Source organism: Convolutriloba macropyga, chromosome 2, assembly GCF_964194025.1.
Source record: "Convolutriloba macropyga chromosome 2, txConMacr16.3, whole genome shotgun sequence".
NCBI lineage: Eukaryota > Metazoa > Xenacoelomorpha > Acoela > Convolutidae > Convolutriloba > Convolutriloba macropyga.
Window position 1 is genome coordinate 81192643 of NC_134469.1, and position 22778 is coordinate 81215420.

The 22778-nt window shown below is 34.2% G+C and overlaps 1 protein-coding gene across 2 annotated transcripts in view; it reads left to right on the top strand.

Moving 5' to 3' along the window:
- Positions 1-22778, top strand: part of LOC142335506 (uncharacterized) — a 65131-nt gene that overhangs the window by 21522 nt on the left and 20831 nt on the right. Inside the window, exons 4-7 of one of the 2 annotated variants that reach the window (XM_075384033.1) lie at positions 3228-3494; positions 5424-5470; positions 11472-11569; positions 12287-12560. In XM_075384033.1, coding sequence (XP_075240148.1) covers positions 3228-3494; positions 5424-5470; positions 11472-11569; positions 12287-12416 — 542 coding nt within the window. In that variant the 3' untranslated portion in view covers positions 12417-12560. Of the gene's footprint in view, positions 1-3227; positions 3495-5423; positions 5471-11471; positions 11570-12286; positions 12561-22778 lie in introns of those variants that run through there. The other variant, XM_075384034.1, reaches the window with a different exon arrangement.

Consider the following 22778-nt stretch of genomic DNA (forward strand, 5'->3'; position numbering starts at 1 on the left):
TCCGACAATTGTTTTTTGTTTTAATTCTTTTTCTCCAGCGTTGGGTTCGTCCTTCTTGCAAAATCTATGCTCTCGTTTGGCAATATCCTACTAGTTTTAATCACATTTTAGTTTTGATTGCTCTCTCATATCCTTCTAACAACGTTAATCTTCAAAGTTTGAAAATCTTTTAAACAATTTATAACCAGTTGAAAAAATTTGTGATGTCAAAAAATACTTCATTTAGGACAAATTCAAACAAAGCCTTACGAGGACCAACAAAAAATGAATAAGAAATATAATAACTGAAAATTGACGGTAACTGAGCTTTCTTGAAAAATTGAGTGGTATTTGAATTTCTTTTCTGTATCAGCTGTAAAGCATTTATCAGGTTTAACTTGTTAGCTTTTTTAATCTGATTTTTGAAGGTTTTTGATCTATTTCTACATATTATATACATAAATATAAATCGCTTCAATAACTACGATAACATTTCTCGATATAAAACACAATTTGCGAAGGATAACACGACAATAATTTGGAAATGCTTTTTTATAAATATTTGTTCGATAAATACCTAGGAGCTGCTACATTAAATGAAACTAATAGACGCAACAGAAAATCTAAAAAACTTGTTGTGTCTGCTAATTTCCATGTAGCAGCTCCTATCCATTTGTCAGAAAAAATTTTTGAAACAATGTCTTAATTGTTGTAGCTTTGAATTTTGCAAGGTCATATACGATTTCGTGGTCTGTAAATTTAATTTTGAAGCACTAAATGTTGGTTAGTTTCTAGAATACACTGGAAAACCTTCAAATTCATAAAAATTTGTCAGCTTAATCTAGTTTTTTTTTTCGTTTTTTCAATGCATCCACTCTGCTAGGAGAAAGAAATTATCGTTAGCGTACACAACAAAATAAAATGTTAACGTCTGTGTGTCACTCAGTTATAATTTAAAAACTTCAGTTTTTTATCACTTTGCAACTCCAAGGTTATCAATTTTGGCTGTTTTTTTGTGCAAAACTTGGAACGCTTGAGAAGTTTTAAAAAGACAAATTTCTTCAGAATCGAGATGTTCATTTTTTTCTACGGACAGTGCAACATTTCAGAAATTGCTACGTGTGTGTTCAGCAAGGTTGTGTGACTTGGCCTAATCCACACCAAAATTTTTGTGTATGCCTCGAACAGCTAAGCGTTTTTCCGTTTGCGTTGGATTTTCTCCCCGAACTAATCACTGTTACGTAGCCTATACGCATCATCAGCATATAAGAAGGAAATTTCCCTGTTTTTCAAGGCATACAATATTATCGTAATGTAAACATTATTGGTCAATCTAAGTGTAATTTTGCTACTACTGCTGCTCTGTTTTGAGATCACTGAGCAGTTCAATTGCATGGACCTAGTTATGGCAGTACTTAGATCAAGCCTGAAATCTTTTTTTGACCTTTCCTGCGGTGAACTATTCCCCCTCCCAAATTAGGTTGCATAATATTTTCGAACCCTCAAGCGCGAATGTGCCCAACTGCCATTTTGTCGCTAATAGTTGTGTGGGCTGAGTTGTGAAAATATTTTTACAAGTCGAGCAGTTTGCCGTTTTTATGTTTTCCATCGCTCTCGCATCAAGTTCTGAAAACCCCAAAAATTAATAGAAATTCACTATAGTAAATTTCATTACTTTCTGCAATTCTTTAAAATTAGCTTGGAAAAGTTTTGCGCTGTCAAACTATTATCTAATCAAGGGCCTTATTTTTCAAACAAAGGTTTAAAATTACTAAATAATTTGTGTATAATTAATATAGTAGATAAAAATTGATGGCAATGGCGCTTTCTTTCAAGATGATGTATGGTATTTAAATTTAATCTCTATAACACCTCTTAGGCACTTATCAGGTGTAAAATATATAAGATCTTCATTTTGATTTTCATACATATGGCTTTTTTTATACGAAGTTCACAGTTCTCGGTATTGAACACAACCTTTGGATAGACAAAACTACAATAATTTAAAAACCACTTGAAAAATTTTCGTTTGATAAATATACAGAAGCTGCAACTTTAATTGAAATTAACAGACCCAACAGATCATCTGGAATAAACCAGTATCAATGATATTAGGAATAACACTATATGTGTATAGAAATATATATATATATATATAAATAAATATATATATATATATATATGTATATATATATATATATATACATATATATACATATATATACATATATATATATATATATATATATATATATATATATATATATATATATATATATATATATATATATATATATATGCGTGTGTGTGTGTGTGTGTGTGTGTGTGTGTGTGTGTGTGTGTGTGCGTCCGTGCTTGCGTGCGTGCTTGCGTGCGTGCGAGCCCTAATATCAATGGCACTTGGTCTTTCAAATGATCTGCTCTGGTGGTTTTGCTAATTTCAATTAACTTAGGTGCTCCTATGTATTAACTTGTTTTTTTTGAAGCGCTAGTAGATTTGTTATTTCTTAGAACACACTGATCTTATAAAATCTGCCACCGTGATCTGGTTCTTTTTTCAATGCTTCCAATATGCCAGGAGAAAAAAAATAAGTATCATTGGAAATATACATTTCAAACTGTTTGAGTCAGCGTATCATTTGAATAAAATGCAAAAATATGGTCTCAGTTTTTTTTCTCACTTTGCAATACCACAGCTATCATTTTTATGACATTTTTTGCAGAGCTGGAAACTATTGAAAAGTTTTAAAATGACAGATTTTTGTTTTTCCAGATATCAGAATGCTGGTTTTTCTATGCACAGTGGTGTAAAATTTCAAAACTTTCTAAGGATGCGTTTTAAGCGAGGTTGCGTATCTTTGCTGCATCCACACCAGAATTTTAGTGTATACCTGGAACAGTTAATTGGTTTTCGGTTTGTGTCAGGTTTTCTCCTCGACTTCGTCAGTGTTGCGTAGCCAATACGTATATCATCAGCAAATAAGAAGGGAACTTTTCTGCTTTTCCGAGGCATCAAATTTAAAAATTATAATGTGAACAGTAAAGGTCAGAACGGCATTAAGCACTGAAAACCTGAAGATTCTTTAAAATACAATTCTTAATCTATGAGCAATTTTCAGTGATAGCATCTCAATCCGACCGTGTTTCATTAGAGGCAAACTGCATTTGCTCTGTAAACGGGGGTGGATAACGTACTGGGGGGGGGGGGGGGGGGGGCAAAACGGAAAACAGCCATTTTTATATTCTAGACGGGATCTACACAGACAAAGTAAAAGTTCGTGGCTTCACGTTTCCCAAGGGTTCATCATTTTGCCATCGGATTCACGGGCACCAAATTAAACTGCAGTACCCGGCTTTCACCAACTGGATCGGGCCCAATTTTGAGAACTCCTCAGCTATCGGGCACTACATACGAATAGATACAAGCAAGTGCATCATTCGAGTGAGGAGAGATTTCAACCCATTCTGGGAAGTTTTGACACCACTCCCGGGCATCCATGGAAGTGAAAACTTGGGTAAACTTTATTTCATTTCATTTCATTTTTGGGATCTTTTCCCTTATTATACCCACTCACGCCCAGAGGGCGTATTACACCACCCCCCCCCCCTTTAAAGATGGTTAAAAGTTTACTTGGTTAATCATTTTCATGATTCTAGTTTGTTAGTCCATCTTTTCATTGCGTTTTTGACGTCCTTCTACAGTTAATTATGGCCCTAACTGGCTCTGTCTTTATAATTTCCGTTTTTTTTAGTACTGCATATCATTATTATTCGTAACTGTTTCAAAAAGCAAAAAAGGCAGCAAACACTGGGTTCAAATTCAAGTCGATAGTAAAATTTACGTCTCGTTGGTCACAGACAGGCGCAGCTACTGTGAAAATCAACCAGTACAGTGTTTGATTTGACATATCTCAAGTCGAGAATTTCATGCTGTCATGTCAAGACTTTTGTGAACCAAAATTTGCCTTTAATGGTTCATTTCGAGACTTTCGCGCGTTCTTAAGTTTCCCTTTCGAGCGGTTTATGTCCGGATTTTTTTTTGCGTTAGCCAGATTTTCATCTTTTCTTTTCCAGACTGTTGTGATATCAGCAGACTTTCGTTTGTTCATGTCCAGGCTTTTCTTTCTCACTTTCATTAGATTTTCGTGCAGAGAGACTTTTTGCTTTTAATTCACTCTTTCGCATCAGTCGCATCAGCCTACGCCCAAATTTTTATAACTGCTGCCCGTATATTCTGCAAAAAGTAAAAAAACATAGCAGGACAAGTCCTGACGTACAATCAAAGAATTTTCATTGACTAAACAGAAAACTAGACCTAGAACGGACTATGAATGGATTGGAAAAACCATTTACAAAAAAATCCGATCCAAAAAACGAAAAAACAGTAAAATCAAAGTCAAATTGCCGCATGTGAACAAAAAACCACTAGCGAGAAAGCGAATTTTCGTTCAAACACCATTTTCGCACTCTACTTTAAATTTGGAGCGAAAAAATTTCACGCCGCAAAACCACTCGCTTTTTCGCTCCACTTCCTGTTTCGGCGTGACCAAAATCACTACTCCAATTTGACTTCAAAAATCATGAAAATGTGTGAACAGATCTTAAAAAAAAAAAAAAAAGACAGCGCCCCAATACAATTCAAATTCTTTGAATTGTAAAAAAGTCTTTTTAAAAAATCAAAAAGCTGAATAAACTACCCTAAAGCGAAAGCGATGAGAGTTTAGGGTTCGGCCATGCGACTAATCCAGCATATAAAAATTAGAGAAAACCTTAAATTTACCATTTGAATTGAAAAATAAATCAGCAAGCGGAGGATATCCAGGCTTAGTTTTTGTACGCATCTTAGCTTCAATCTTAGCATTCAACTCTGCTACATATGCTGTGTTCTTTTGACAATTTTACAGAATATGTTTTCTCAAGATTTCCACTGAACTAGTCAAGTCTATCCTAGAAATTTTTAGTCCTAGTAATTGCCATTTTTAATCGTAAAAAAATGTTAGTGAGTTCGGTTAGACAAAAACGATGAAAGCCTTTATTTTGTTCTTTGATGTCGTCGTCATTTTAGCTTTCCAATTGTATGAACTTGTGAGTAAGTTCGTTCGGTTTCAAACCACAAAACATATCTAAACATAGAGAAAAATTGTGAATGAGTTAACATAATTTACACAACAATGACCCTCTGCATCGAAAACAAACATATCTAAATTTCTCCATTGGAGAGCTCAAATTGGTGTAACTAAAAATAATTGGTACGCGTATATCTTGCATAATCGTTATGCATAATCTTGCAAGATCTTGCAAGATTCTTGCAAGATTAACATCCTAAATCGACTAGGGCGAATAAACTGTGCCTTAAAGAATAATTATACTGTATTTAGTAAAAGCTTCATTCATTAGAAGGCAAATTATTTATTGAACTTCATTTGTTGTTTTTTTTGTTTCAGGGGTGGGAAACGGTGGAGCGTGTTTTAATATCCTTTCTCAAATACAGGTTGGACTAATTTTATCATAGCTCTCTTCAGTATGATTGAGCTTCTGGTCTATTTTCTATACTTTTCAGACTTTCATAGTTTCATGAAATTTCTCCTCGCTCAGTATTATTGCTAACTCCTTATAATCCACGAACTGTCATATCTCTTTAAAGATTGGTCTCAAATCTTCTCTGCTTGTGATGAAAAAAGCAGAATCATCTCACGTATTGTAAAATAAAATTTAGTTAATAGCCCAATGTTACCCAGGGCGAAGTCCGCGACCCAAGACAGGTATTGGCCAGACCGACTTGGTTCGCGGACAGGGGGGGGGGGGGGTCCGGTGCGACCGCCCCCAATGGTCTGGAAAAAATTTGGGTCGCGCCTTCCGTCTGGCCAATGTCAATTTTCGGTCTGTTTGGTTTGGTCAATACCCATATTTCGGTCTGTTCGGTCTGGCCAATACCTATCAATACCTATCATTGTTCGGTCTGGCCAATATGCCTGTCTTGGGTTGCGAACTTCATCCTGGGTAAAGGGGTACTCCAATGGATAACAGGGAAAATACCAAACATCTTTTTCGGCCAGAGGATGTCCCGGGTGGTAAAGTTAATTGTGTACGAGTAGCACTGCCGATTGAGCAACGTCATCTTAACTAAAGTGAGGCTGTAACGGAAAAATTTTCGGATATTTACAAATGCTGCTAAAAATCTCATTTGATTCCAATATACACGTTGTCAGTAACGATCGTGGAATACGATGACAAACTTGAATAAATTTAATCAAGAAAAGTGTAAGTTTTACTGGATTACGAGTCACATTGTCGGGTTTTCTATTCAGCGTGAGCTTTGCCAGCTTGGCTCTTTAAAAGTATAATTTGGAAAAAAAAGAAACAAGTCGAATTGATTATCTAATGACTTTAATTCAACAACCAAATTTATGAAAGACGATATAAAAAATAGAATTAAGTATTTAAATTAAATGAAATTGTTTTTGGGTAAAAGAACTCACAACTGGCTCAAGGTTTTCGTATTTTTGCAGTATTTTTCAATACGCACCACTTTTAACAAACTGACACAAAGAGGTTATGATTTAACTCAGCTCAACCGATTGAAAAGGGAAGTTTTTTATTTCTCCGATATTAATTGCTAAATAAAAAAACTATTTGATAAAAATCTTTCAAGAAGGTCTGCAAAAATATGCATAGAAAAGTTGAGTCTCCTGTCGGGTGGGGGAAAGAGTTCAAGGGAACTTGTACTGAATTCGAACTCGCTTTGCTTGCTTGCAAGCCTAGTGATCAAGCCTTATAAAAAGATTACTGTAAATCTAGTATATGGTTATTCATATTGGAGCCAGTTCGTTACAACTAGAACGATATCAGGGACAAGATTGGTCTATCGAGACAGGTGACCTCGAAGACAGGTTCTAACCTCCATCCAAAACCTAAAACTGTACGAAAAATTGTTCAAAATCGAATCAAACTGCTCCCTAAAAACGACCAGATAATACTTTGGCACGAAAAAAGGTGACCACGAAGAAAGGTTCTAACCTCCACCCGAAACTTAAAAGTTTATCAAAAACTGTTCAAAATTGATTCAAACTGCTCCCTAAAAACGAGCATATAACACTATGGCACCACACAAGGTGACCACGAACACAGGTGACCTCGCAGAAAGGTTCTAACCTCCACCCGAAACTTAAATGTTTATCAAAAACTGTTCAAAATTGATTCAAACTGCTCCCTAAAAACGAGCAGATAATACATTGGCACGAAAAAATAAACAGGTCGATTACAAATTCATCTAGAGCTCTTTGAAAACCGCTTTCGGTAGACTATTTCGTAGAAAAAATTCTGAACGTGAAACAGGTTGACTGATTAATCTATTGCTAACGAGGCACCAAACGTCTATAAAGATGTGAAGAAAACAGGAACACCGGTGTTGCATATTGCAAAAGGTTTTGCTGTCAAAACAAAAGCAGAAAAAAACTTGTTGAGAATTAAGATCAATTCCAATTAAAGCCACATTTGGAATTCAAGACGCCGGCCGGCAATTGTACGGAAAAAGAGTAGCTTCAACTTGAATCTCAAAAAATAATAAAGAAGAAGAACATATCAAAAAAGCAGCGATCAAAAAATTGGGAACAAAAAGCAACAGAGAAAAGTTAAGGTGGTCTAACAGAGAATTATACTGGTTTTGTGACTCTCCTCTGATAAAATTCTTTGGTTTAGAACAAAACCATTGAATTCTCATAGACCCCATCATCAGCATGATTTGTAATTTTTCATAAGGATTAAATCGAACATGCAAAGAAGGGGAAAAATTGTCGTAATTGTAAGATTTCTATCACCGCGAGTGGAAATATTTAATCATCATCTATGGGAACTCTCAAAAGCACTTAAAACCACAATGAACTGCCTTGTTCATTACTGACAGGATTGGAACAAAATAATGATGATGAAAGCAATGTCTTTGTATAAAGAAGGCATCAATATTAATGAACGTGACAACTTTACTCAATGTAAACCCTACTTTCAAGCAATCAAGATAATTAGTGATTTATTTATTCATCGATGGTAATTTGAAGAGTATGGAAAAACGCCTGACAGAATTAATCAATCAGAAGAATGTGAATTCAGTCAAACCAACATGTGATGAAATGGAGAACACTCAGCAGTAATTGCAGATGAGAAAATGCTTTTGAGAAGATGTTGCTGAAAAAAATGCTAAAAAATCACGTAAATCAAAGTTTTAGAAAACAAGGGGTTCTTGAAAACCCAGCGTAATTAAAAAGTGAAAATTTCCGAAGTCATCTGGAGTAGAATCAAAAACTATAGACCTGTTAGGATTAGGCGAAAATGATCACAAGTGGATGGAAACAGGAACGCTTTTAGTTACCTTGTCCAGTGAACAAGAAACCAGTTCGGTGATTGTAAAAACTCATGAATTCAAAGAATTTCTGCAATAAAATTTTCTGACCTAAATTTTTACATTATGCCGACCCGTGCAACGGAGGATGCTATGAAGGAAAATTCGGGTCGGAAGAAGAAGCGAAAGCTCTTAAGTGAAGGAGTACCGCGAGAAATTGTTAAAATCAAAAAACGTGGAACTCTCTGTAGATGGAGTGAAAGTAGAATTTGAGTCGCAAAATGCCCGTTCCAACTGACTGTGATATTTAAATTCCTTACAGCTGAACACATTGAATTACTACGATTGAGAACAAAATTCAGTTTGCAAATGCCAACCGTAACTCTAAACTTAATCCTTTTTTATGTAAAACTTGGCAACATTAGATGACTTTAAGCTTGGAACTTCTCTTAAACAATTCTAAAAGTTTATCGTTTTGACAGAGATTTAATGGGAAACGAAAATCGTCATACAGGCACTGTCATTGCCGTCAAAAAGCATAATGTCTGAACAAAGGAAATGGGTTTTTTTCTGACCCTTTTGAGCCCTGTAAAATCAAAATGCAAACATTTGAAATAATCAAATGCGCTTTCTATAAACTTTTAAAAAACAGTTTCCTATAGGTACTCTGTCAAAAAACTTCAAACCAATTTGGAAGAGCATTTCGAATTCAAAAATGGTTTGCCTGTCTTGATCTGTGGCAAAAGAAATTTTGCTGGGCGGAACTTGAGGTAATTATTAAGTTCTAGCAGCAAAGAGGACAAAATGATAAACATGTTTGAAGTAGAATAATTTTGACAGGCAATTGATATAATAACATGCAAAAACCCTTCTCGATGTTATGCATAATTGTTATATATATATATATATATATATATATAAATGTGTGTGTGTGTGTATAATTTATTCATTATATATATATATATATATATATATATATATATATATATATATATATATATATATATATAAATATATAAAACCTATCAACTGACTGTTGATGAAGATACGACATTTTCGGAACATTTTAAAATCGGAACATTTTACGTTTGCTGGGCGTGCAGCGCCATGCTTTGGTCCGTTGACTATCACATAAATCGATACAAACCGTTAAAAAAGAATTTCGTGAGCTTTGGCAGTGCTGATTTGGAAGACATCAATGATTATTTGCGTTCGAACCCTCTCAATCTATACTACTACACAGACATCAAAAACTTTAGCTAAAACATGTACTGATATACCAACACTCGGATTGAGATGTTTGTTCCAAAAAGAACGCAGCGTCGCCCGCATATGATGCCATAGACACTAAATTCAACCTGAAATCTCTTTAAAAAATTAAATAATCAAAAAAAAACTTTTGATGCAAAAACCTACGCTCTATATAGTATTGTGTTTTCAAAGAATGGAAATTGTTGTCAATGAAGCAAGTGAATTGGAGCAAGGTTGTCTGGTATTTTTTTCAAACCCTGAACTACTTTTCAAGCATTCAAAGATTCTCAATAACACCTACAGCTTGATAGAGGATGATGTTAGCTAGATAAGGGTAGGAGGAGCACAAAACGCAACAACGACGCTGAACGACTTCTTTCAGTCAGCATTCTCTCCAAAGCAGCTGTTCAGTGAGCACGATATTATTGTATAAAACAGGACATTGACCAACATCGAAAACTCATTGAAAAGTTTGTCAAAATTTTTCTCAACACTAAATTGATAGGAACGGGTAGATCACACCCATTTTTCCTCAATAAATATCAGAATCAACATAAAGTCAGATAAATTTTTAACAAAGTCGGCAACTTGATGAAAATACCAGACGTTTGGAAGGTACACGTTGCCAGGATGAAGCCCATACATTAAAAGAAGAATTGACAAAGCGTTGAAAATTACAGACCGGTGTCATTATTTAACTTCAAAAGCAAAGTTGTTGAAAAATTTATGTTCACTGCCCCCCACAAAAATTTCAACAGCTCTCTTCAAACGTGTCAACACAGTTTTTTTAAAAAGAGATCTGTCTTTTAAACACTTTTTCCTGCTTAAAAGAAAACTATGATGCCTTAGACAAAGCTGCTAACAACAAAATGCTAGTTTTTTAGATAGATTTCTCAAATATCATTGACCATGTACCTCACTTTGAATTAGCAAAGGAACTGGTGGTGAGCGGGTTAGCAGGTTGCATGCTTGAAGCTCTAAAAGTATATTGAAACCACATAAGATACTTTGTTTTCTCTGACAACGTTAGCTCAACGGTACTATGTGTAACAAATAGTGTACCGCAAGGCTCATTGATACTTCTCATTTTGTTTTGCTTTTTTATTAAATAAATGGGCTGATTTTCTAATTTTAATGAAACGTTCATTGTAGCCAAGGTTTTAAAGCTTTGAACATTTATTGGAATATTTTGCAAATATCACTATGATCTTGCACTTTTTTAAAGTTTGGTAGTTGAAAAAGGAAATGAAGGAAACTCGGGTTGCTGGGACAAATGGTGGAGTATGTAAATACAGTCAAATATCTAGTTATTATCGTATCAGCAGACCTAAACAGCAAGAATCCTATAGAGAAGAAACTGAAAGAATACGGCTTCAATTTTATAGCAGTCAATCAATCACATATAGTTTATATATGGAAATTTGATAAGAAGGCATAAATATGGATAACTGAAAAATATCGTGCAGACTACAGTAAACAGTTATAATTTAACGTCCACAAATTACCATTGCCAATGTTTATCCAACTAATGACCTTCTCTTTGTTTCAAAACTGACGACAGAGATAAATGACTTGTTCAGCAATTATTTTGACTTACATGAATTTTTCAAATTTGAAAAACAAAGAACAGAAAATTCGCAAGCTGAATTTGTTTTCAAAACGCGTAGACTTGTTAACTAACTTGTTAACTAACGAACAAATTAACTAATTGTACTGATTTCTTCAAATGCACAGGATTCAAACGAAGAAGTGTACAATTGATGTGGAAGTTTTAAATTGATGTGGAAAAATTAATCGCCCAAAATAATTTCCTCGGGTTAAAAACTTGACCGTTTAAAAAACGTGAGATACAAAGTTTCCGAAAACAGACCAAAAGCTCTTTTTGTTCAATTTTTGTTTTTGTCAGTATACCGGCGGTGGACACTTGCTTAACATCAATGGCACGGGCTTGACAATGTCACATACTACGAGCTTTTTCTGTGATGGACCAACAACTAGAACCCCGTAAGTTGTCCTCTTGTCAAGATATTTTCACTAAATTTTTAAAATCCCGATTAGAGGTGTGAACAAATAGATTTTATTAAAATATTGCACGAATGTAGATTTAACCGAGTGCATGCCAAGACACTTGAAACGATTTAGGTTGAAATTAATTGCTTTCGCGTGATTATTAAATTTTTCCGCTCAAGAATCGATTTCTGGCCATGGATTATTTTACAAATGTGAGCCCGTTAGTGACGACAAAAGATTACATTTTGACACGTTAAAAATTTCCAATATAATTTTTTTCTCTTCTGAGATTTGATAAGGATAAATTTTATCGTGCAATATCTGATAAGAAGAATTGGATCTTTTCCATTTGAGCCCACCTCCCCCCCCCCCCCCCCATTTTATTTGCACCCCCCAGACGCACGTGCCGTCTTTCTACATGATGATTTACTATGTAATGGCACGTGCTCTGTAACTGGGGGGGTGGCGGGGTGTACTGGGGGGGGGGGGGGGGGGGGTGTACTGGGGGGGTCATCTTATTTATGATAAGATGATGCACCATTATTGGTATTTAAAACAACTTAAATCTGAAAGATCTTGCAGAATAAAGATTTCCGCATCATTGGGGACCAAGGTTTTGATCACACTTTCCAAAGATTTCATTGCAAACAAAACAGGAGAAAATGAATCACAAAACCCGAGGCGAGGAGTCTATAGGTACCCTGTGTTTAGGTACTACGAGATGTCCAGGTACCATTCTGTCACACAGTGCAAAGGCCAGTGCAGCTCAGTCACAGTTCGAAACGGAATCGACAATCTGGAGAACTACAATTATATTCCAATCTTCAAGGAAATATTCTAGAACTTTCTTCTTCATAACTCGCCTTTTCCTTGAAACCGGTCAAATTATGGCCTTCTCCTGGTCTCATTATGACCAAAAAAAACAGTACATGACAAACAGCTGTTTTTAGAAAGTACGGATCTTTTCCGTCAGAAATTAGGGATCTCTCCCCCCCAGCCCCCCGAGTACAATTTGCCCCCTCCCCAGTAAAAGAGCAGGCGCCATTACACAGTAAGTCATTATGTTAAAACATGACATGTGCGTCCAGGGGATGTGAATTATATGCACCCACTAAGCTGGGGGCACAAACGGAAAAGATCCGAAAGTACAAATATACTTGCAATTGTAACTCTTTTCTGCTTGCATGTTTTAATATTATGACTTTTATTATTGATGTAAACTAGTGAGGCTTGGCTCAGCCTCCTAAAAACTGGTTTTCCGTCAATACTGTCCGCGAAATTAAATTTTGCAACAACGAAGGTGACGGGATTTTGTCACTATTATTCGCACTAGGTAACTATTACTTGTGATTATTTTAACTTACTGTTCTCTCCCCCAAAGTAGCTACTAGCTACTTTCCAAAAACAGTAAGTAGTTTCATCAAAAATAAAGCAACTATTTTCGTCACTTTATAGTCACTGCTTTCCGCTTTTAATGTATTTTGACCAAAATAAGGACAAAATATGCACAGAAAAACAATAACATAATCAAATTTAAATGTATTATTTTCCCTAAAGCCTTAAACTTCACAGCCGCGTCAAGGCACTGTGGAGAAATGTGGACAGAATGCCACAAGCATGTTCTGTATATATATCACGAATTTTTTTTTTCGTGTCAAGGACCAACTTTGTTATGGACCAACTTTAAACTTCAAAAAACCGATTTTTCAAATAAAATCCCCCAGTCTTTTTTACTGCCACAAAGTATTCACTGTTTCAAGCTGGCACTGGCAAGGATTTGGATGGCTCGAGATCTCTCTAGTTATTTGTTGGAAAATTGAATTTGAACTCAGAATCTTGCAAGAAACGTGCAAGATTATTGCAAGATTTCATATTCAAAAGTTGTTTACGAAAAAAGTCAATTAGATTCAGTTCTGCTGATCAAAATTCTGGTAATAGTCGTTTCATTTAGTTTTCAGTTAGTTTTAGCTACCAAAAATACACAAATAAATCTTCCATAATTAAAAAACTTGCAAGATTCTTGCAAGATTTTTAATTCGGGCAAAAAAAGTTTTTCATTGAATTCGGTTTTGCAATTTGTTTAATGAACAAAAATTTTCTTCAAAGATGTTCTCTAAAACAATTGTACCCTGTTTTACTTCATTGCCTTGATTGATATCTTGTAAGATTCTTTCAAGGATCTTGTAAGTTTTGTAACATCTTGCAAGATTTATGCAAGATTTCAATCCGCTCATCAATAAGGAGTATAACAGCTTCAGAGCCGGATCATTTACCCGGAGAAAACAGATTTAATAAGGTTTTACAGACAGTATAACGTTATCAAAAGAATAAAAAAACAGAATGTTGAGATTGTGGTGAAGTTATTGAAAATTACAATATCAAAAAGAACAACGATCAATCATCTGTGCTTCCAATGATGAATTGAGTAGTTTGCATCTTTGAATATAGACTTAGCCGCCTGCACTTCAAAATCAGATGTCGTGTCATCGCTTGCTCAGAGAGCTTAGAAGTAATAGGACCCAAGTCTTGGCCAAGTCTTAAATGTGTTATGATCATAGCTCTGAATCAGTACTGATAACTAGACTTGGAATTAGACTTGCCCAGTGCTGATATTGACTGGGTACGGCTTGAAGCAAACCTAACAATTTCTGATTGCGCAATTTGAGGAATTTATTTTGAATAATTTTCATCACGGATATCATAGTACAGGTTTATTATTTATTGAATCAATGACCCAATATAATGCATAAATTTAAGCTTTTCGGCGTTAGGTTTCTGAAGCATTTAGTTGTTTTTCATTCATTTTCGATTTATTTTTAGAAAAAATCCATTACCTTCTCTTCTTTTACAACATTTCTTCCTTATCTTACGCGCGATTTCAAAAGTTTTCATTTATATAAAAAAATGACAAAACTCATTTGCAAATTATCATCCATTAAATAAAGTTGAAAAACAATAACGCTTAGCATGCCAAATTGATGAAAATTATATTTGAAATTGAGCAATTTATAGCAATCTACTAATAGTAAAAGGCATGGGCAAATGTGTTTTTGCACATAATGTTCCGACCCCACTCCACCCCGTGTTTGCCTTAATTGCACACAAAACGAGGAAGAGATAGAAAAAAGTTCCAAAAATGGCTAATTGTTTGAAAATAAAAAACCATTATAAGTTCAAAACCACTATACAAACGGAACAAAAAAATTAGTGGGCCGATGATAACTGAGAAATTTTTGGGCCAAAACACATTGTCTATCTATTTGAAAAAAATGAAGCCAAAAAAACATATGATTTTCGCCAAAATTATCATACATGCTCATTGGCCTCCATTCGCAAGGAGATTTTATTCGTAAAGAGTTGAATATTTGATTCGAAATCATTCTGTTCCTTACCCAACAAAAAAACAAAAAATGCAAAATTATTTCAAAAAGATATATAGAGCTCTCCATTACAACCCATTACAATAAGTAATTTTTGAACTATAAAAATCCAGATCTAATCCAAAATTCTAATTGGTGATGTTGTCTCTCATTATAAAACAAGAATGTTCTAAATGTTACCGAAATAGCTAATTTGACCAAAAAGTCAATAAATCAAAAAAAATCACTTTCGGTTAGTTGTCGAGTTAAATTACCAAACAAGCGTTATGTTTCAATTGAAATCATTTGAAAAATTGTCTAACATCTCCCTGAAAAAACATATCGTCCATTTTATTAATTATTTGCAGTTTTAAAACTATAAAAAAATGAAAACTCCAGAATTCATTGGAAAACTTAGGAAATCGATATTTCGGAGTCATAAAGATCAAGAGCCTTACTCAAACAACATTTGTTCATTCGGCCTTAAGTGAACTTAAATGGGACTCCTATCATTCAATTTTTAAATGATAACAGAATTGCCTGTAATTGGTTTGAAGTAAATGCAAAAATATTTTCAAGTGGAGAGACCCAAACTACTATCTCAATTCATTTTCTTTGCAAAAATCAACTCTTGGACCAAATTGGCCCAGCTATCGCTCCCGGGCTGGCTATTTAACACTGAATTGTTTTTATCAAGCTCAAGCCCTTATCGAAATCAAAAATTTTGTCAAAAAGACACATTTCATGCCATTTTATGACAAAAAAGAGATAGAATACTGAATTTTCAAAAGTTTATCCCAAATATAGTCAAAGCAGTTGGTTCAGAGAATCCACAAACTCAAATTTATCTTTAAACGAAAAAAAATAGAATGTCGTTAACAGTTTTTTACAAACTTTTAGAAAAATTGATATAATTTTAAGCAAAAATTACGAAATATGCAAAATAACAACGGGAGTTAGGCTAACGTTCACAAAAGTTCAAAACTACGTAACTCCTCGGAAAAAGGGAAAATCAAAAAATCTCTTGCATTCGAAATTTTACGCTGGTCAAGCTGTCCAATGATACCTTTCACATCCTTCAACGATGAATATGTCGATTGGCAAAAACTGACAGTCTTTAAAACAAAAATAATATTTTTTTTACAAAAACTTGTTACAAGTTTCAAACAATGACGTGTGCCTTTTTCTAACTTCTTATGAAATCTTTTGCTCAAACTGAGGTTTTTACAGCCGGGTTAATAAATTCGCGAAAGTTTTCAAAAGCACAAAAAAGACTTAATCACTGGGAAGCATGAAACACCTATAGAATTAGTATCAACTGCTTGCTCACTGAATTGAAGTGAACTCAAGGATAGCAATTAATTTTGGGGAACTGAAAACAAAGAAAACAAAGCAACGGAGCTAACCTGTAAAGAAAACAAAGCTAACCTGTACTTTAATTGAGTGAGAGAGAAAGAGAGAAATCTGAAAATTTCTGATTGGATTCGACTCTGCAACTTCTAGTTTTCTAACCTTGTTAGTAAATATATCATACAGAACAAAAACGAAAAAAAGCGACATTTAAAGGAAAAGTTTACAGATATCGCAGTAGTGAGAAAATGAAAAACAAAATTTATCTCTGGATTTTGTCAAGTAACTCATCTGCAAGACTTCGTTGGACAGTAATGATCGTTAAACTTAGAAAAGAACAATAAATTTTCAATAATTTGGAAAATAATAGCAATGTTTAATAAAATCTTGCTAAAATTCCAGATATAAATATCTTCAAAACAATGTCATTGTCTCAAGAGACCATCCAGTATCACTGCTTTAAGCTTCAAATAGTTTCACTTGCTTTTAAAGATCCATAAACATGGAAAATGATAAAAAAAAATTCTAAAAATTAGAAAAAATTATTCAAAAGTTTTATCCAAAAATTACTAAAATTGTAGTCATATAAAAATTGATCAGCAATCCATTAAATTTAGAAAAAGTGCCGGCCCCTTATCAAACCTTAGAGGAGTACCACGGTGCCGGAAAATATTTCGGGTGTTTTTTGGGGGGAGACAACAGTGGGGTTGGGTAACATTTCTCCTATGAATTAACGTCAATTAGGATAATAGATGATGTCACCTCACAGCAGCTGAAGTGCGGCATCAACATATATATATATATATATATATATATATATATATATATGTGTGTGTGTGTGTGTGTTTGTGTGTGTGTGTATAGAGAGAGAGATAAAACGTGAAAAACAAAGAGAAGGAAAGAAACCCTCATCAAAAGAGAGCGAGAGAGAAAAAGACACCTGTTAATATTTTCTCTGATTGGATTCGACTCTGCAAATTTTCGTTTTTGAACCTTGTTAGTAAATCAATCAAACAGAAAAAAAACAGAAAAAAGCGCAATTTAAAGGAAAAACTTACCAAATCGAGGTAAAAAGAAAATTAAAAACAATTTTGTCTCTGGAGTTCTGTCCAGTAACACAACTGCATGTATTAAAAAATTTCGTTGGACAGTTATGATTGGTAAACTCAGAAAAAGACAAAAAATATTCAAAAATTGGGAAAACAATATCAAACTTTAATAAAATTTTGCTAAAAGTACAGAAATTAATATCTTCCAAGCAATTTCCTTGTCTCAAGAGACTATCCAGTATCACTGTTTCAAGCTTGAAATAGTTTCACTCGCTCTTAAAGATCCATAAACTTGGAACATGAAAATAATTTTCCGAAACTTAGGAAAAAAACTATCCAGAAGCTTTATCGAAAATTACTAAAACTGCAGTCATTTAAATATTGATCAGCAATCCATTAAACTTAAAAACAATGCAGCGGCTTATTGTAAAACTATAGAGGAGTTCCCAGGGACTCTGCTGCCGGAAAAAATTCAAATATGTTTAAAAAAACTTGTAAAAACAAAAACTGCAAGAATTACAAAAATGCAAAAATTCGTAATACTAAAACTTTTGAAAACAATTGATTACATCAAAAAACTCGAATATTGCATTAGCAAAAAATCGCTAAAATTCGTCATGTTAACAACTCAACTGAAAGATATTCCATTGCAAATAAAACTTTTTCAGTAACTTATTATCAAACCCTTAAGGACGTTTTCTGGTTCTTGCATCTTGAAAGAAGTGAATAGTGAAAAATAAATCTTAAAATTTGCAACAATTGCATGTTTTATCAAAATAATTGCTAAAATTCGTGATGCTAAAATGTTGAAATTATTCCATTACCGCTAGAAACAATACAGTTACCCATTACTAAACACTGGAGGAGTTTTCTTGACACCTAGGGTATATAAAAACTAAAACAAATTGTCAAAAAAACCTTCAAAAAGCTTGAAAAAATTGTGCAAATTAGTGTAAGCTAGACACCGGGGGTGGGGATTGCACCGGGGGTTACTGGGGGGAGACCACAGTAGGGTTGGGGGTAGGGTAACAGCGCGCGGGGGCACTAGTAGGGGGCCACTCACACCATAAACATAAGTCTCCTCAACAGTGGGAGCTGAAACAGAGGAGAAAAGCTCTAAGAGAACTCATTGCTTACTGGGCGCTACCTCTCTAGCCCCTTTCTGAAGACGAAAAGTCAAATGGGTCCGACAAAAAGTTAGTCAAGCAAAAAATTGTATAAATGAGACAACGAAGAGTAATATATTTGCTACAAAATGCTTTTGCGAGCAATTAACAATGACAATGTCTAATCAATTATGATAAAAAAAACATTTCCAATATAAATTAACGTTAATTAGGATAATAGATGATGAAATCACGTCACCTAACAGCAGCTGAAGTGCGGCATCAACATTTTATATATATATATATATATATATATATATATATATATATATATATAGAGAGAGAGAGAGAGAGAGAGAGAGAGAGAGATAAAACGTGATGAACAACAAAGAGAAGGAAAGAAACCTTCATTAAAAGAGAGTTAGAGAGAAAAAGACACCTGTTAATATTTTCTCTGATTGGATTCGACTCTGCAACTTCTAGTTTACTAACCTTGTTGATAAATTAATCATACAGAAAAAAAAACAGAAAAAAGCGAAATTTAAAGAAAAAACTTCCCCATATCGAGGTAAAAAGATAATTAAAATTACTTTTTGTCTCTGGATTTCTGTCAAGTAACACATCTGCTGGATTTGCAATGTTTTATTGCACAGTAATTATTGTTAAACTCAGAAAAGGCCAAAAAAAATTTCAAAAATTGGGAAAACAATATCAAACTTTAATAAAATTTTGCTAAAAGTACAGAAATTAATATCTTCCAAGCAATTTCCTTGTCTCAAGAGACTATCCAGTATCACTGTTTCAAGCTTGAAATAGTTTCACTCGCTCTTAAAGATCCATAAACTTGGAACATGAAAATAATTTTTCGAAACTTAGGAAAAAAAACTATCCAGAAGCTTTATCGAAAATTACTAAAACTGCAGTAATTTAAATATTGATCAGCAATCCATTAAACTTAAAAACAATGCAGCGGCTTATTGTAAAACTATAGAGGAGTTCCCTCGGACTCTAATGCCGGAAAAAATTCAAAACTGTTTAAAAAAAACTTGCAAAAACAAAAATTGCAAGAATTTTAAAAATGCAAAAAATCGTAATTTTGAGATCTTGGAAAACAATCCATTGCAACAAAAAGCAATGCAACAACGTATTTTCAAACCTTAGAGGTAGAGAAGTTTCTGTGGCTCTTGATAACCCGAAAAATGATATTTTTTTTAATTTTAGTTTCATAAAGTTCAAAAACAATAAAACCTAAGTTTTATTTTAAAGAATGCTAAAATTTGTAATTTTAAAATAATGAAAATTATTTCATGTCCAAACAATTAACCAAAAACTTATAATTAAACAGTAACGGAGGTTTTCTGACCCCTGAGGTTCAAAAAACCTGAACAATGACTATAAATGTCAAACAAAAATTGAAAAAATTGCAAGCTTTGAAAAAAAAATGCTAAAGCTCGTAATGTTAAAATGTTGAAATCATTCCATTTCCACTAGAAACAAGGCAGTAACCCCTTATTAAACACTAGAGGAGGAGTTTTTTGACACCCAGGGCTCATATAAACTTAAAAAAATGTCACAAACTTTCACAGAGCTTGAAAATTTTGTGCAAATTTTTGTAAGCTGGATACTGGGGTTGGGTGTTTGCACTAGGGGATGATTGGGGGTAGGAGAGACAAAAAGTTGGGTTGGGGGAGGGGTAACAGTGCGCAGGGGCAATAGTAGTGGGCTCAAAAATGAGGGGTCTTCAACCTCTAAGAACCGCCCTTCACACCATAAGTGTAAGTCTCCCAAACAGTTGGAGCTGAAACAGAGGTTAAAAGCTCTAAGAGAACCCAACACCTACTGGGCGCTACCTCTTTATCCCTTTTCTGAAGACGAAAAGTCAAATGGGTCTGACGAAACATTGGTCAAGCAAAAAAATTGCATAAATGAGACAAAAAACATTAATATTTTCGCTTCATACTGATTTTGCGAGCAATTAACAATGATTTCCGAAAAAATGCTTGTCAAATCAAGTAAAATGAAAAATTTTTCTACAATAAGTTAACGTTAATTAGGATAATAGATGATGACATCACGTTACTTAACAGCAGCTGATGTGCGGCATCAACATATACAGAGAGAGAGAGAGAGAGAGAGAGAGAGAGAGAGAGAGAGAGAGAGATAGAGAGATAGAGAGAGAGATAAAACGTGAACAACAAAGAGAAGGAAAGAAACCCTAATCGAAATAGAGTGAGAAAGCAATAGAAAGCTAGGAATATTTTCTCTGTTGGGATTCGATTCTGCAACTTCTAGTTTCCTAGCCTTGTCAGTATTAATCATACAGAAAAAAAAACAGAAAAAAGCAACATTTAAAGGAATATTTCCAGATATTACGGTAAAAAGAAAATTAAAATCATTTTTTTCTCTGAAGTTCTGTCAAGTAACCCATCTGCAAGAATTAAAAAGTTTCGCGGGACAGTTGTGACCGTTAAACTCACAAAAGGACAAAAAATATTCAAAAATTTGGAAAAGCGAAAAATTGCTTTGAAAAAAGAGCGACATGACTAATATAATTGCTACAAACTTCGTTTGAGAGCAATTAAAAATTAAGAACCATTAAACTCCTCAATAGTTGAATCGCAGCCACACCCCATTGTTCACAGGATTGTTCACAATTCATTTCAGCCAGTAAATGTGTGTCTTGTGAACTGAAAAGAGTTCAGCTAGACAAAGTAAGACTTTTTTTAAGTGTCTCCATGACTACGAGAAAAACTTATGGAAAACCACTCCTTGAAAACTGTACTGCTAAATGATAGCCTAAAATGAGTCACGTGACTAGGAGTGTCGAGCGCCCAGCGCAAACTGGTTGCTCGGGAATGGAGGTGACGCACGAAAATTATAATGTTGTACAATTAAGATCCGACAACCTCAAAATGTTTATGGGTTTTGTCGTACTCATTTAGATATTCACACCATTCACGGAGAATAGATTCATGAAACAAAGTCTCAAATATCCAAATTTATTGAGCGAACTCGCTGTTCTTGAATAAGAGAAATAGCACAAACTATTTTAAATTGAAAACCAAGAGCGACGAACATATGAAAAAAAATGAAGATGTCAATTTTGGTTAAAGACGTCTAATTTCACAAGATTAAAATGGGAACTAAACTAAAATTGAGGAAAATGTATGAACTACCGTAAACCATTTCCCCCAAAGATAATAGTGTTATTGCACAGCAAAAATTAACTCTGGTAACATATCTTCCGCAAATTGATAATTGTTCACCAGTTATTTACTAATAAAAAAGTACTGTTTACCATAACTACAAATATAAATAATGGAATAATGAAAGCGTTAGTCCAGTAAAGTTTGAATGATGAAACCGGACACCAATCGAATATTTTCTGCTCCAAAATCTTAGCCCAATTTCGCTTGGCGGGTGTTATAAAGGGCTAGGGAGGGTCATTTAACAATTCCAATCAAAGATCTGCTGGCGGAAATATTCCTAAACCAACTGGTTTATGAAATGGCACTTTGAGCACACTTTGGCCTAAAACTGTGTTTGAGATAATCACCCGTGCCGACTCTACAATGTCATCTAATGTTGCTGCCATTTCGAAACCGAAGTAATTTCTAGTTTCGCAACCTGTTTCTTCGGCTTTTCCGCTAAAACCATCTTGTCATAACTGAATGATTGTAAGTATCGGGGTTTTGATGTTCCTGTCTGAGTTTCGTGCTGTAGCTGGAGCACAGGGCGGTGCTGGAACGTTAAAAAACGGAAGAAGCTTGAGTAGAAAAAATTATCGGTCTCTTTAGAAAGCTGACCCGCATTATTGCTCTTGAAATATTAGATTTTTGGAATTTTCGGATAATTGTTATTTCGGATAATTTGTGTTTTAATTGTCCGCTTTTTCGTCATTTTCAGATCATTATTGCGTTTTCTTCAAACTTCCATTCTGTGAGACGGAATTCTGGATTAACTCATTTCTCAGTCTCTTTTTTACTTTCATCGAAACCTGTTGGAATCTAATAAGGTTCTTTTTTGTTCATCGCAATTTAAAAACATAGGAGTAGGGATTCCCAATTTTCGTTGTCAGGACTGAGGAGTGATCAGGTTTCTTGGGGAAAACATTCCAGCTTTCTCACTGGACCGAGTACAGAATACAGTTTCTAATCATTTTAGATTGTCTGCGTAATTTATTTTTTGTAAGTTGTTAACAAATTATTTTAGATTGCTGCATAAATAATTTTTTGTAAGTTGTTGACAAATTATTTTAGATTGTTAGCGTAAATTATTTTTTCTGACCAGCTAAACTTGAATAGCAACGGACCTGTCAATGGAATGTGTGGCGTCATAG